Here is a 14888-nt window from a genome sequence, read left to right as displayed (position 1 = left end):
GTTGCATTCTTCCTTGTTCTTGCTTGTGTTCTTCGATTCGCAGGCAAGGATTTTAGCCTTCTTGGCGAGGTCAACCGTGCAACGCCGGTTGATAACCAGAGGAGACGTGGTGCTGCGATTGCGGGGTTTCGGATCGTGTTGTTCGGAAGCCGGATCGACTTGTGTCTCGTTTCCACCAAATCGAGAGTTACCAGAACCTTTCGGAAGATCGGGAACCCTTGTTCATTTTACAGTTGACCTTGCACTTGCAGCCGGTGAGCTCTTGGTCACCCACCCAGAGAAAGCGTCAACGCACCTTATCTAATTCCTTGATGAAACCTTTTGGTGTTTGGAGCCCTGTCAAGAGATAGGTGGGCAGTGCACTCGGGATGGTACAGACGAGCTCCCGTCTGCCAGCCGGCGTGAGAAGCCATCTCTGCTAGCCCCTCAATCTAGTCTTTACCCTGTCTTGGACCAGCTGTAAGTGAGCAAGACGAAGGCGGCCAAGTGTGAGAGGCAATCCTAGATAGGTGATCGGAAAGGATGTCTGTAGGCTAGGGAAATTCTCAAGCATTGCCACCATGTCGAAGCCTTGGCATCGAATGACAGACACTGCGCTCTTATTGAGATTAATTTGCAACCTAGTAGCTCCTCCAAAGTATTGGATAATGTCCATCATCATGTTTATGTCTTACTTGTTTGGGTTTGTGAACACAGCTGCATCATCGGCATAAAGCGATAAGCGTAAGGTTGCCTGCTGCCCACGCAGAGGGGTAAGGGCTCCTTCCTCTGTGGCCATCTCAAAAAGCCGTTGCAGGGTGTCTATGCCAAGGATGAAAAAATAAGGGGATAATGGGTCGCCCTGCCTTAGTCCTCTTGCATGTTGGATCTCTAGGCTGGGGACTCCATTGAGGAGAACCGAAGAAGAGAAGAGAGCAGCTAACCAACTTCTTCACCGCTCACTGAAACCCCTGTGTTGTAGGAGCTCAAACATGTATTCCTAGGATATCATGTTGAAGGCATTTGATATATCCATCTTGAAGAGGCGGGATGGGTACGGTTTTGGTGATAGAATCACTCCAGATTGCGTACATAAAATAAATTGTTATGAATACACCTGTCCTTAATGAATGCGCTTTGCCAACAGGATATCAGTCGGTCGATGTATTTGGAGACGGAGAGCCAACACCTTAGATAACAGTTTAGTGAAAGAATGGATAAGGCTAATCGGCCTAAAGCCTGATGCTATTGTAGCCTTCCTGCTTCACACGCACAGAATCGAATTGAACAGCCTGGGCAACAAGGCATGGGAGAAAAAGATGGAAAGATTAAGTGGTTGACGTGGCCACTAAATGGACTCGCATGAACCCTTAAAGATCTGTGTCAAAAGAGGAAGAAAAGAGAGAGGAGTGAGAAGAGAGTAAGAGGAAGGAAAGGTCAATCATCTTTTATAATTTCAGCGTTGTGAGGTGGGTGTTATTGCTGCACCTACATGCACGGGTGATGCGTGTGTAACTTTCAACTGCAAGCTCTAACATGTATCTTCTTTTCTTTAATCCCAAAGCGGCCTCCGGTTTACTTTCTCTTGGTTCTTCTTCTTCATGTGACCCCATCCAGGCATAAAGCAATGCCACCATGCTTACACTTACAATGTTACAGAGTTCTTTGCGTGATTCCAGTTCTCCTCTTGTTGTTTTTTCATACGCTTTTTACCCATTTGTTCTTACTGCGTGCATGGCTTTACCTTGGTGCAGCTGATAGCTAGCTGCTTGAGGACACTGAGCCAGCTAGTTTCCAACTAGTCTTGGGGTCCAATGATTCTTGCCTATAATCATCCATCCAAGTGGAGAAAAAGGTGAATCAACTCTGTTAGATCCTGGGGAATAGTTATATACTTAACAAATACTAGATACTCTAGAGTAAAAAGCTGGCTTATGTGACTTTAGGCGTTTTAAATTTGCCATCCACACGACCACACAGTAGCTCAAGTTAACCACAGTCCACAGCTGTTTATATAGTAACACAGGGAGCTGGGAGGTAGAGAGAAGAGAAGAGCCTTCACTTTGGTTTCTCAGTGCATTGCCTCTCTGTCTTGAGCCTCCATGGCTGCCATCAGAGAGGAATCCGACTACGACAGCAGCCGGTCCTCGCTCACGGCGCCAGGCTCCCGCCGGAGCTGGATCAGTGACATTGGCAGCTCCAGCTCGGTCTCGGTGCGCTCCTTCGTCGGCGGAGGCGACGCACCAGCCGCGTCATCCCGCCACAAGCCCCACAAGGCCAACCAGGCTGAATGGGAGGCCATCAGGCGCGTCCGCGCCGCAGCTGGCCGCGTCGGGCTGGAGCACTTCCGCCTGGTGCGGCGCCTGGGCAGCGGCGACCTCGGGAACGTCTACCTGTGCCAGCTGCGCGAGCCGTGGTCGACGGGGTGCCTGTACGCGATGAAGGTGGTGGACAAGGACGCGCTGGCCTTCCGCAAGAAGCTGCGGCGGGCGGAGGTGGAGCGGGAGATCCTGCGCACGCTCGACCACCCGTTCCTGCCGACATTGTACGCGGACTTCGACGCCTCGCACTACGCCTGCCTCGTCATGGAGTTCTGCCCCGGCGGGGACTTGCATGTGGCCCGGCAGCGGCAGCGGGGCAGGCGGTTCAGCATCTCCTCCGCGAGGTATTGTCCATTTTCCAAACTAGCATGAACGTCTTTTTTCCCACATATGAAGCTGAGGCATGAGAAGAGAAGTTCTGTTTCAGGGTCAAGCTTTGTTTCAGCGTCACTTTTGTAAAAGCATAGCGCTTTGAGTTTGTGATCATCTTTTCATGTGCATTGGTGCTAGCTTTCAGCAGACGCTTTTTGTCTTGCACTGTCAATCTAAACAGATCTGTTGCAACCACTGGGGCTTCATGTAAGCTAATGATTTGAGCTGCATGTATAGCGACATGTATGCCGAGATATTCTTCTTTCCAAATCATTGCTGAATGCAACTTAAAGATAGCTGATTATCTTTGATCAAAAGAAGAGAAGCACATTAACTTGGTTATAAACTGCTGTTTTTGCGTGAAAGTACGGTGGATTATCTTTGACAGTGAACTGACTGGCATTGTTCGAAATGAATAATATCAGGTTCTATGTGGCGGAGACGGTGCTGGCGCTGGAGTACCTGCATATGATGGGGGTGGTGTACAGGGACCTCAAGCCGGAGAACGTCCTGGTGCGCGGTGACGGCCACATCATGCTCTCGGACTTTGACCTCTCCCTCAAGTGCGACGTCGTTCCGAGGCTGCTCCGTCACAACAGCCTCCCCCGCAATGCCGGCCGAGCTGATACTGGCAAGCCGTCCTGCGTCCCGCCAATCCAGCCGGTGCTGTCGTGCTTCTTCAACGGCGTGCACAAGTGCCATGTAAAGGACGGCACTCCAAAGCCCGGCGACGGCGAGGCGGACAGTGCCGACGGGTCGGAGCTCGACACCAACCCGGAGCTGGTGGTCGAGCCCGTCTCGGCGCGGTCCAAGTCATTCGTGGGCACGCACGAGTACCTGGCGCCGGAGGTTATCTCCGGGCAGGGCCACGGCAGCGCGGTGGACTGGTGGACCCTGGGGGTGTTCATGTACGAGATGATCTACGGCCGGACACCGTTCAAGGGGGAGAACAACGAGAAGACCCTCGTCAACATCGTCAAGCAGCCGCTGAGCTTCCCGCGGATCACGGCGTCGAGCGGCAAGGAGTGGGACGAGCAGCTGCGAGCGCAGGACCTCATGAGCCAGCTCCTGGTGAAGAACCCCAAGAAGAGGCTGGGCGGCTGCACGGGCTCGGCCGAGGTCAAGAGGCACGAGTTCTTCAAGGGCGTGAACTGGGCGCTCGTGAGGTCCGTCCGGCCGCCGGAGGTGCCGAAGCCACCGGTGCCGGTGCCAGCACAGAAGAAGGTGCTGATGATGAGCAAGAAGGAGAGGCAAGAGCCGTACAATTACCGGCCCGACAACCGTTTCGAGTACTTTTAGTTGCATGTATCTTTGTTTGAAGAGCAGCAGATTAGTGTAGGTGTAGTGTATATAGATCAGTACCACACTCTTGGAGACCGGAGAATCAATCAGGCTGTGGAAGTCGTGTCCATCTACCTAATAAATCGCTCCTCAATTCGGCTAGCATTTTGCTGTTAGTTAATTTCGCTGACAAGATGATCGATTTTCTTAGAAGAATCCTGTTTGACAGTGTGATGGCGGTACAGTGTACGAGGCTGCGTGTGTTTGCAGCACAAGTGTGCCGGGAGGTCGGGGGGAGAGAGAGAGAGAGAGAGAGAGAGAGAGAGAGAGAGAGAGAGAGAGAGAGAGAGAGAATCACGGAGCGCGGTGCCATTTGCGGAGTGGGCGGCAGTGGAGGTGCAGCGAGGCCGGCAGCCACGGGCGGGCCCTGGACGCCATGCCGGTCGGCTCTCATGGCGCCCTCGCGCACGCGCGTTTTGTCCCGTTTCCCCGTGCTCGCGCCCGAGCCCCCACCACCTGGTCGCGCGCGCGCACTCACCCGCCACCATCCCCGATCGATGCAGCTTTGCCTGCTGCTGTCTCGAACCGTCAGCTGAGCTCTCTCTCGGTGCACGCAGTTCCCTGCATTACCATTCGCGGGAAAGCCTCCTGATCTGTGCCGGAACGGACGTGCCTACGGCTCTCATTGACACGTGGGCCCAGCAAAGGCAAACACTTGGGGTGGACCCACTTGTCATTCTCATTGACACATGGACCAGCACAGGCGAACCAAACCTTGGGTGGACCCATTCGTACATGAGACCATCACCAATGTGTACCTTTAACAACCTTTTCTATTAAAATACATTTATAAAATCTAATAAACGTACAATATTATAAAATTATTTTTAAAGACAAATTTATACATAAATTTTTTATATTTTTGGATTAAATATCTTAAAAGCTATTAGTAATCAAAGCTTCACAAATTTACTATATCTTATCTAAAATCTTATTCAAAACATCGAGTATTTATGATTGAAGACATATATCGTTGATTTGTAACACATCAGTGTGGAAGAAGTAGAACGGCTACAGTGCACTGACGATAGCAAGCTACCAGCAGTGCAGTTGCCGTTGGAGTGGACTACGTGCACGTACTTGGATCGGGTTAGGAGAGCTGTCGCGGCCGGGCCGCTGTGGCGGGAGGGGCGCCGTCGTCGTTCTCGCCGTACAGGGCACAACGCGGCCGGGAACCGAGACATCCGTCAGTACCGCGCCTCTGCGGCCTTTTGCCTGCACGTCGCATCCATCCGATTGGATCTTTGCGGCGCAGACGACCAACAACGCAGGCGCACTTGCATGCATGTCACTGACGTGATGTGATTTCTCATCTGATCATTTGGAAAGTAATGAGTGCAAATAAAATCAATTTCCATACATGAGCTCAAATCAACTTGTCTTCTCTGTTTCCTCTGTCCCTATGTATTAGGTCACTCGTAGAACGGTGCATGTATTGCCAGGATTAAACCCACATATCTACACACGAGTGCATTAGACGTGTGATGTAGAAGGTGAACTCGTATGTAGGGTGCATGCATAGTGGTGTATGTGCGCTGAAGAAAAAAGATCGAAAGGGCTACCTATCTATATGCTCGTGTCAGAGTTATCCGCATACGTATAATCATTCCGTGGAAAAGGATGAGCAATATATTCGGGCAGGATAGATCTCCAATGACCTGTGATCTTCCTCTCCTCCTTATTGCTTCTTCCCAAGTTTTTTTTTTTTGAGTGGTTGCTCTTCCCAAGTTACCTTGATTACAAAAAATCGATCGGTCTACGCATAGGTATGTGATTACTCTGTTCTGTTAGTTGGGCACGGTGAGAAGAATGGATGCGTATCGAGACAATGACGCGGAATGACCGTCGTGCGCAGCTCTTTTCAGCTATTGCTCTGTCTCTCTGCTCTCTGTCTCTCTGTCTCTCTTCTCTCTCCAGTTGCATCGCTGATAGTACTGCGATGATGTGTCTGCAAACGGTTCACTCACTCCCCTTGGGAGAGAGGGAGGGAGAGAGGACTCAGAGAACGGCGAGGGGCGAATGATGAAGGCCATGGAATCATGATGAGACGCCCTTGGGCAACCTGCATGATAGCCGGATGTGGAAGATACTGTTCAGTCCACTGCATGCCCATGTCAGTCTCGCTCGCACTTACACGCACACTCCTTGGTTATTTTACTCGTCCATTTCCTCTCTCTCTCTCTCTCTCTCTCTCGCTTCGCCAACAACCAGCCTGCGTTACCTTCTCGTGTAGTGCCAGGCCTATAGCAAACACATCATGGCAGTCCGTGATCGATAGCAGCGCCCGGTTGCAGATTGCAAACGTGAAAATCTGATCCTTTTTCGCCACGCGTGCCTCCAACGTCTGGAATGGAACTGTGCATACATGCGTTAGACGATGATCAGGCACGGGCAGTCTTCCACGAAAGTCTAAATAGACAGGAAAATATAGGCTCAAACCAGATAACGCTCATAGTTCAGCACTTCGATTATGTTTCACACGCGCCGCAGCGTAAGATGAAATAAGAGAAAAAGCGGCCAATGATGATCTGTTTAGGAGTATGTATTTTATTAGACCAAGTTTCCAGAAATATACCGTAATCCGAAACCTGGACAAAAGAATCGCTGACAACTGCAACTCTGCTTGAAAACAAGTAGTACCAGTAACAGGGAAGCAAATAACTCACGAATTGGCTTCCGATCACTCGATCAGCCGTATAAAACGAAGACCTAAAAGCTACTGTAATACACTAATAATCCAATCCCTCTGTTCAAGAATGTACGATATGTTGCCAATTGCGATAATTTCTCTTATAATATGTTGCCAATTGCGATAAAATCAACATCATATTAAAAGTACTTTAAGATATAAATCTATTGAAACAAAATTTGTATAGTAAATATGCATATAATTTGATTCATTATCATCAAAACTTATAAAGGTTGACTTTTTTACCTTCATTTGTATAGTAAATCAAAACAAAATATACCTTCATTTGTATAGTAAATCACACGAGGCTTGAGACAAGAAAGAACTTCATTGAACTCTGTGGCATGGACTTTTGAGCCCTATTACATACCAAGCCCAATCCTTCTCTATGGTCCATTTCAGTCCTTTCGTGAGCAGAATTTCATTGCACGCAGAAAAAAGCAGAATTCCAGGCTTCTTCTGTTTTGTACTTCTAATTTCTGGCCCACTAAATAGTGGGCCCAATCCATCATTTAGCAAATTTCCGGCCTATCACAACCCAACTGGCCTCATCAAACCCTAGTCCCAGTCCGGGCCCAAGCCCAGTTCGCCGATGCTCTCGACGCTCCGATGCAAGAGCTTTTTTATTTCTATATTTTTTATTTTCGGAATTTACAAATATGTGTGTCTGTTTTGAAAATTTAAAGATCTACGAAGATAGATGTATATATCTGCAAAATTTTAAAACAGGCACACATATTTGCAATTTTTGAAAAAAAATTAAAAAAATTCCGATGCAAGTTACCTCCACCTAGGGATTAAAATTTCATTGAAATTGCACGAATTTCAAAATAAAACGAAATATCTAATTCTATTTATTTTTTTCAGTAACACGTGCGACTCACAGAGTAAGGGAAAAAATAATCAAAATTTCAGTAAAATTACACAAATTCCGATGTTTTCGCCAAAATAGTAAAACAAAATGGAAATCCATGTCACCAACCACCTTCCGTTTCCGGCTTCCAGACGCGCACGGAGTTCGATGGCAAACAAAACGAGGAGGCGTTTCGGGCATGTCTCGCAGCGGTGCTGCGCCTGCGCTTGGTCGACCCGGCCCCAATGCTGATCCATCCGATCGAATCCAACCTGGAGCCAGACGGATGATCCCCTTCCTGCCCGGCCCCGATCGCCAAGGGGAGCGCCCCCGAATCATCCCGGCCGTCTCCTCCTCTTCTCCCGCTATAAATCTCTAGCCTTGTCTGTTCGGCGGCTGGTCACGCTAGCGCTAGGGCTAGGGTTTGGTGTTGTGGTCATGGAGAGGGAGGGCAACGCCGCCGCCGCTGCTGGTGCTGGCCTCTGGGAGGCGTCGCCGGACGGGGTGATCGTGCTGTCGGCGGGGTCGGCGGCGGTGTGGCAAAACCGCCATCACCACCACCAGCGGGAGCAGCAGGTGTCGGGGCACGGATCGGCGGCGGGGATCATCGGGGAGTTCCCGGAGCCGCCGGAGAAGGTGTACTACAAGACGAAGCTGTGCGAGAAGTTCGAGGCGGGCGGGAGGTGCGCGTACGAGGACGGGTGCACGTTCGCGCACGGGCACGCGGAGCTGCGCCCGCCGCTGCCCGTGCCGCCCGCGCTTGTCAAGCGGCGGATGGCGGCCGCCGAGCACGAGAACGGGAGGGGCCCCGCTGGGTTCCCCGGCGGGGGCAAGGTGTGCTTCGAGTTCAGGGACAAGGGGACCTGCCACTGGGGGGCCAAGTGCGCCTACGCCCATGCTTCCGCAGCCGAGGCCGCAGGTACGTACGTGCGCCGCTCTAGCTCGATCGCTCCCGTGCGTACGTGTGTGCATGGCCGATCGCGCCGGGATCTCGCGAAATCATGCCTTGATCTGAGTATCTGTGAGTCGCCCTTGCGTTCTGCTGCAGGAATCCGCTACCCTGGGGGGCCAAGGCTGGTGGAGCCGGCGAGGAGGAGCGCGACGCCACCTGCAAGGGCGTTCTCGCCGGGGCCGGCGGCGGCCGGGGCGACGCGTGGCGGCAGCGGCAGCTATGCGCCGGGTACCGCAAGGGCGTTCTCACCTGTTCCTGCCGCGGCCGGGCAGGACGATGCCAAGGTCACCCGACTGGAGCTTCTGAGCCGCAGAAAGTTGAGCGGCGTCTACGGCGACTGGCCGGAGGAGGACTGAGAGTGCTCACCATGCATCGTCCATGGATTCCATGTCTACCATCGATCACAGTGACAAAAGAAGAAGAAGAAGAAAGAACTGATCCAGCAATCTGCTATCTCTCGAAGCGAACAATTCCTCCATTGCTGTGCTTGTCTTTCGGTTGTTGTTCAATCTGTGCATGTAATCCGTCTAAGCAAACCTGATTGCATGATGCCATCATTTTGGTTTTGCAAGACTAGAATATTTTATCAGTGTTGTTGCTTTCACTTGTGGTTGAGGACGTCTTTCTGTTGCCGATGGGCCTTTTGGCTCCATGGTTTGAATAAGGCCCATTGGGCTTTCACGCCATTTCTTCTTGCAGAGTGGTTGTGGTTCTTTCCTTTCGCTCACAGCGGATAGAGAGTTTCGGATCTGTCAATTTGCAGGTGATTGGATCCCAAGGGGGCAGAGTTCCAATCTTCCAGAGCTGCAGGGGATGAGAAGAAAAGAGGAGAGGAGAGGAAAGGAGAGCATGGGATCTGAGATTGAAGCCTTACTGGTGCTTGTTGCAGCATGTCTGATGGATCTGGATCTCCATTAGTGTTTATTTGAGAAAGTAATTTGTGCTGGACTAGCTTGATTTCATTTTCTTGGATAGGATCACATTGGGTTACCCTGTCATTTATATAACAGTTGTTGATTTGGGCAACCTTGCGAATTATGCATGACCATACCGATTAACTGCCCCAACCTTATCGTAGCGGTGAACAACAGCAGGTTCTTTGTAGTCTAATTACATTTTATGTATCTGGGATATGGTGAATCTCATCATTTTGAGTTGATTATGAATGGTAATAACGACTTGAGGCTCAATTCAAAAGGCCTGAAGTAAACTATCAAACAAAACAATATCAAACAAATCTTAAAGTGTTTAGTATGCAAATTTAAAGAACATATGAATGAAATGCTCAGATGATCACACAGTTCACATCATCAATTAGGTCTAAGAAATGACCAGCGGAAGATAAAAGCAAACTAAACATCAACTACAGAAAGAGCCATGTCAGTTCAATTAAAGTTATCGTAGAAGTGGAGAAAAGGGGGAAGAATGTGAGTGAAAGCTAAAGAGAGCTGTGAGAGGGAGGAGCTGGGGAATCAAGGAAATGGGGGTAGAAAAATCTAAGAAAGGAGGGGGATAACGAAGGAGAAAACGGGCTAATAATACGAAAGACAGGGAGCTATGATGAAACACTAAAGCACAGTTCTATGATTTGAGCAGAAAACAGTGTGCTCTGATTCGATTATTTCTTTTTCTGGTCTGATTTGAGTATTGCACATCCGGACATAGTAAACTCCACATTTTCTTCAAGCTCACGATTTGTTTTTGACTCTTCAAAATCAAAGCGACTCTCATGGCATCCAAGGTTTGTCGTCTTTTCCCACTGCCATCTAGTTTGATAAAGGAACAACTCATTTAGTTTCCCTGTTTATTTATCCTGATTGTTGCTAAATGAGTTATCCTGATTGTTGCAATCAGGAACCTTGCCATCTAGTTTGATGCATTTGTTATCCTGATTGCAAGGTTCATGAAAGACCTCGATCTTGTAGTACTTATAATTGTGTGCCTGGAACTGTCTCTGACTTGATTATCTTAATACTCGGATGTTTCCTGTTGATTCTTCTTTTTACGTGGACAACTACCATGTTTCTTACCTTAATTTAGGGTCTTCTTGTATGAAGGTTTTCTTTTCTGACATGGAGTGCGACTAATTAATATCTATGGTACTTTATCCCATTATGTTTATCACAGATCAATCCTAATTATTCTCGTTATTGAAGCTTAATTTTTCATTATTGCAGGCACATGGTAAGATAGAATCTCCTTTAGTTGTTAATGATGGTACTAGAAATAGTTCTCAGGACAACATCGATGCAAGCATCAAGGTGTACCTGGCTGATAGCAAAGTGAGTACACATACTTCTTTTTCATGATATTCCGATGAACATTCTTTCATGATTATGCTGAAAAGTACACACATGGAGACCTTCTCTTTTATCAACAATTCAGTACCATTTTATTTGTGTTTTAGTAACTAGTTGTGACCTGTGAAAATAAATGATTTTTTTCCAAACGGACGACAGGAGATCCACCGATTTTTTATTAGGACGACTAAAAAGGATGAAAATATAGAAATGCAAGAGGGCCGTAGTAACGCCACCTAGAGCCCCCAGATGCGAGCTCAACACACACGCCACCACCAGGGTAACTACAAAGATGTGAATTAGTTATGATTACATGGGAAGAGTTGCTACTGCCCTATCCCCGAAATGTCATCTTCCTTTCATCAAAATCTTCTTTGATGCCGTGAGCCATGTGCATTGGTGGTTCGGCTTGGTTTTGAAACGTTCACATATTCCGCTCTTTCCACATGTTCCACCAGAAATAAGTCACCAGCCGTAGGACTTCATCCCTATGTTGTTTGTCCATCCTTTTGCTTACTTCTCACCACCATATTTTGATCGTGCGATACTCTATTAGGATTGGCAGGGTGGTTAGGTGAAACCAGGTGGCAACCAATGCCCAAACCTCCTTGGTGTATGGGCAATCTTTGTATAAATGTAATGTCGTTTCATCAGCGCTGCCACAAAATTTGCAGGTGAGATCGTGTGGCCATCCACGACGAGCCAAATTATCCACCATTAGGATCTTTTGCTGTAGAAGACCCACTTGGAAAACTTACATTTCGACTCCACATGCGCTCTCCAAACATGCTTCATATTATGGCGTTTGTATTGATCCTTGGAATTGCATCTGATAAGCACTTTTAGTGGTGTATTCTCCATTTGTTGTCCATCGCCATAAGATATTACCAGGGACTCCTGCCTGTATAACCACGTCTTGTATGCTCTCCCACAACCGCACAAGCTAGTCCAGTTCTTGAGGTGTACCAATTTGCGTCAGGATTCGCATCCAATTATGATCTGGCGGTTCTTTGCTGACCGTTTGATGTTTCCTCCTTGCCTTGTTATATAGGGCTGATGCTATGTTCTTTGGGGCTTGGCTGGACCCGCTAAAATGCTAGAACAATGCCTTGTTTTCATCCCCGATATTGACCACCGTTGATACGTTGAACAAATCCCTATCCATCTGATCGCATGGAATATGCATTCCTGCCCACGGTCGGTCTTCTTATTTCCATTGGAACCATAGCCATCGAAGCCGCAAAGCTCAATCAAATTTATGTAGGTTTGAGATTCCCAGCCCACCTAAACTTTTAGGCCGACATACAATCTCCCCATTGACTAGACAATATCCTCCGCTCACTTTCTCTGACTCGTCTCCTTTCCATAGGAACCTGCGTCGAATCCTATCAATCTTCATTGATAATCATTTCTACAAAGGAAAGACTATCAATCTTCTTTAAATATGTTGATTTATGAAATTGAATTCTGCTCCTGTTTTATATTGCAACCCGCAAAGCAAATGTGTATTTCTTCATCATTATTTAGGATCTAGTTAATCGTAGATGTCAAAGTTTAGTCACATTTGAGGGTTGAATATACTACCTATTTTTGAACTGTTACTAGTACTGGACTGTTCTATTTTTAAACATTCAATTTAATTTGCACCTATATATCTTATCCTCTTGAAGGACGCAATTATTTCAAAGATCGAAGATAAGATATCAATATGGTGCTTTGTTCCAAAAGGTATCACACGTTTCATATGGTCTACTATTTTGTAATTCTGTGTAATTTTGCTGCTGACATCCTTAGTGGCCTTCAGACCATGGAGACAGTATGCATATTTTGAAATATGGGGTGACAGAAGTGACTATAAGAATTATGAACCTGAATCAGGAAGTGTCATCGACAGGTTTGTGACAAATTTGATGTATCTTTCTAATGTCAAGCGAGGTGGCGAAACTGTCTTCCCAAGATCCGAGGTAATATTGTTTGTCACAGGGCCTACTTGTTAGAACCACTTTTCAGGATAATTATGCACTTTTATAATTATGTGCATGATGTCTTCTTTCTAAGTAGTAATAATTAATTTGAAAGTTAAAGAATCTTATACAAACTATTTCGATAACTGAAGGGTACCCAAGGTGAGCAGGGGACGCCATCTGAATGTGCCGGTTATGCAGTGCAACCTGTTAAGGGCAATGCAATTCCGAGTTCCATTTGAAGTCTGATGGAGTTTTAGACAAGAATAGCCAATATGAAGTGTGTTCTGTCCTTGAAGGCGAGGAGTGGCTGGCCATAAAACACATCAGTTTGAGAAAGATTGATACTCCAAAATCTTCACTGGCGTATGAGGATGATGAAGATGATATAGATGTGTCAGTTGGGCTGCTGGCGGTGAATGTGACAGGAATCCGGTATTCATGATAGGCAGTCCGGACTACTATGGCACTTGTCGGAAGAGCTGCCGTGCGTGCTGAGTGTTTAAGATTTTCTTGAGTAGAAACGTGAATGTTGTAGGCCTCTAATGGCTCAACAAAGTGTATAGCGGTTGTTTGGTTCTCACGCCCAGTAAGCAAGTTAAAATTTAGTCGTAGTGTTTGATTGAAGACAAAGTTAAAATTTTGACTGGACAAAATCGGGACGACCATTTTAAACACTAAAATCTTACCTAATTTTACTATAAAAAATTTTTGGCCTGCCAATTTTTCCAAACACGGCCAAATTTTGACTTAGAGTTTGTTTGGTTTTTGATCCTAATAGACTAAACCAAAATTTGACCAAAGGCTAAATCAGAGGCAATGCTAAATTTTAGCCGTCACAATGACGTTTGGTTAGAGATTAAGCTAAAATTTGGTCGGTTAAAAATTGTGGAGGACGATTTTGTCATTCGAGATTTGACTAGAAACACTATAAAAAAAAATTGGCTGGTCAAATTTTTTGGAGACATGACTAAATTTTGATCTCAAACCAAACTAAAGCTAAATTTTTGAGGCACAATCAAAATTTGGTTTGACTCCCTTCAGTCTCTAACCAAATAGCCTCTTAACCAAATGGAAGCCAAATTTTGGCTTTACTTATTAGTGGCGAGAACCAAATAGCCGGTAGTTTAAAGTTGCCCGTATTCTGTTTGTGACTTAGTCTCGATGTCTAATTGAGTTCTTAGATTCTTCCCAGACTATAAAAATAATGTGTAGTAAATTTGGTTCTATCAGACATTTTTTTCTATGCCGACATGGCTAATCGAGTTTTTTAATTCAGAATTACATTTAAGCACCATTTTTCTGGTGCATAAATAGTTTGGTCATCTGGTGTTCTGGCCTTATGGGCTTATGGCTGCACCATTTTGTAATGCAAACAACGTATCATTTAACTTTCAGATTAAATGGTAGAGTCGGACTTCACAAAGTTAGATCTTTGTATTTGGTGTAGTCCAAACCCTAGAGGGCAGAGTCAATGGAAGGCAACAGCGAGTTAGGTGTTGCCATGGTGATGGACGTGGTCGTAGGTGGCTCTAGAACCAGTTCTATTGGAAATACAAGGAAGCAGTGAGATATGCCCCCAAAAAAGAAAAAATCTACGATTTACTATCGAATAACTACTGATTCTACAATCCGTCATCGAATAAATTCTGTTTACTTCTGTACCATCGAATAAATGTTTCAGTTCCTTATATGCCATCGGCTTCCGATACTACCATCCGCTGCACTGTTCATAAACAGTATGAACAGTACTCGTGAATAAAAAAATCACAAAAAATATGTCAATTTTTGTGCACGCTCTATAATTCATAATCAACCCGTTTTAACTGTATTCACTAAAAATACTGTATAAAATTCAAACTAAAATTCTTCAAAATGTACTACTTTTGTAACTTCTTGCAATTTTTAAGCCTAATAAAAATTTACAAAAAATCTGAGAAAATTTACTAATATTCCTCTAATGTGATGTAATAATTTCTAAAATTATCTCCCGCGGTGAAAAAATTAGTTCTTTGTAATGCACAGTATTACAAAAGTAGCTTATTTTGAGAAATTTTAGTTTGAATTTTACACAGTATTTTTAGGTGAATACAGTTAAAATGGGTTGATTATGAATT

At 46.2% G+C, this 14888-nt stretch overlaps 2 protein-coding genes and 1 pseudogene across 2 annotated transcripts; all 3 read left to right on the top strand.

Annotated features, from left to right (window-relative positions):
• Positions 1–1430: 1430 nt before the first annotated feature.
• LOC133925151 (protein kinase PINOID 2) lies at positions 1431–4232 on the top strand. The gene is made up of 2 exons (XM_062371355.1): positions 1431–2644; positions 3098–4232. Exons 1-2 carry the CDS (start codon positions 2082–2084, stop codon positions 3969–3971), a joined length of 1437 nt encoding a protein of 478 aa, XP_062227339.1. The 5' UTR covers positions 1431–2081; the 3' UTR covers positions 3972–4232.
• Positions 4233–7993: 3761 nt separating this feature from the next.
• Positions 7994–8863, top strand: LOC133886670 (zinc finger CCCH domain-containing protein 1-like). Its single transcript, XM_062326449.1, has 2 exons — positions 7994–8474; positions 8604–8863. The coding sequence occupies exons 1-2, from the start codon at positions 7994–7996 to the stop codon at positions 8861–8863; spliced, it is 741 nt and encodes a 246-aa protein (XP_062182433.1).
• Positions 8864–10141: 1278 nt separating this feature from the next.
• On the top strand, positions 10142–13269 carry LOC133922740 (probable prolyl 4-hydroxylase 7; annotated as a pseudogene).
• The last annotated feature ends 1619 nt before the right edge of the window (positions 13270–14888 follow it).

This window comes from Phragmites australis, chromosome 1, assembly GCF_958298935.1.
Source record: "Phragmites australis chromosome 1, lpPhrAust1.1, whole genome shotgun sequence".
NCBI lineage: Eukaryota > Viridiplantae > Streptophyta > Magnoliopsida > Poales > Poaceae > Phragmites > Phragmites australis.
The sequence above is the reverse complement of the archived record's forward strand: the minus strand, read 5'-3'. Positions and strand labels throughout refer to the sequence as shown.

What these genes read in the sequence shown, in the direction of transcription:
- LOC133925151 (XM_062371355.1), top strand. Translation starts at nt 2,082, where the DNA reads ATGGCTGCCATCAGAGAGGAATCCGACTACGACAGCAGCCGGTCCTCG. An exon ending in TTCAGCATCTCCTCCGCGAG is followed by an intron (nt 2,645 to 3,097) that starts GTATTGTCCATT and finishes GAATAATATCAG; the next exon opens with GTTCTATGTGGCGGAGACGG.
- LOC133886670 (XM_062326449.1), top strand. Translation starts at nt 7,994, where the DNA reads ATGGAGAGGGAGGGCAACGCCGCCGCCGCTGCTGGTGCTGGCCTCTGG. An exon ending in TTCCGCAGCCGAGGCCGCAG is followed by an intron (nt 8,475 to 8,603) that starts GTACGTACGTGC and finishes GTTCTGCTGCAG; the next exon opens with GAATCCGCTACCCTGGGGGG.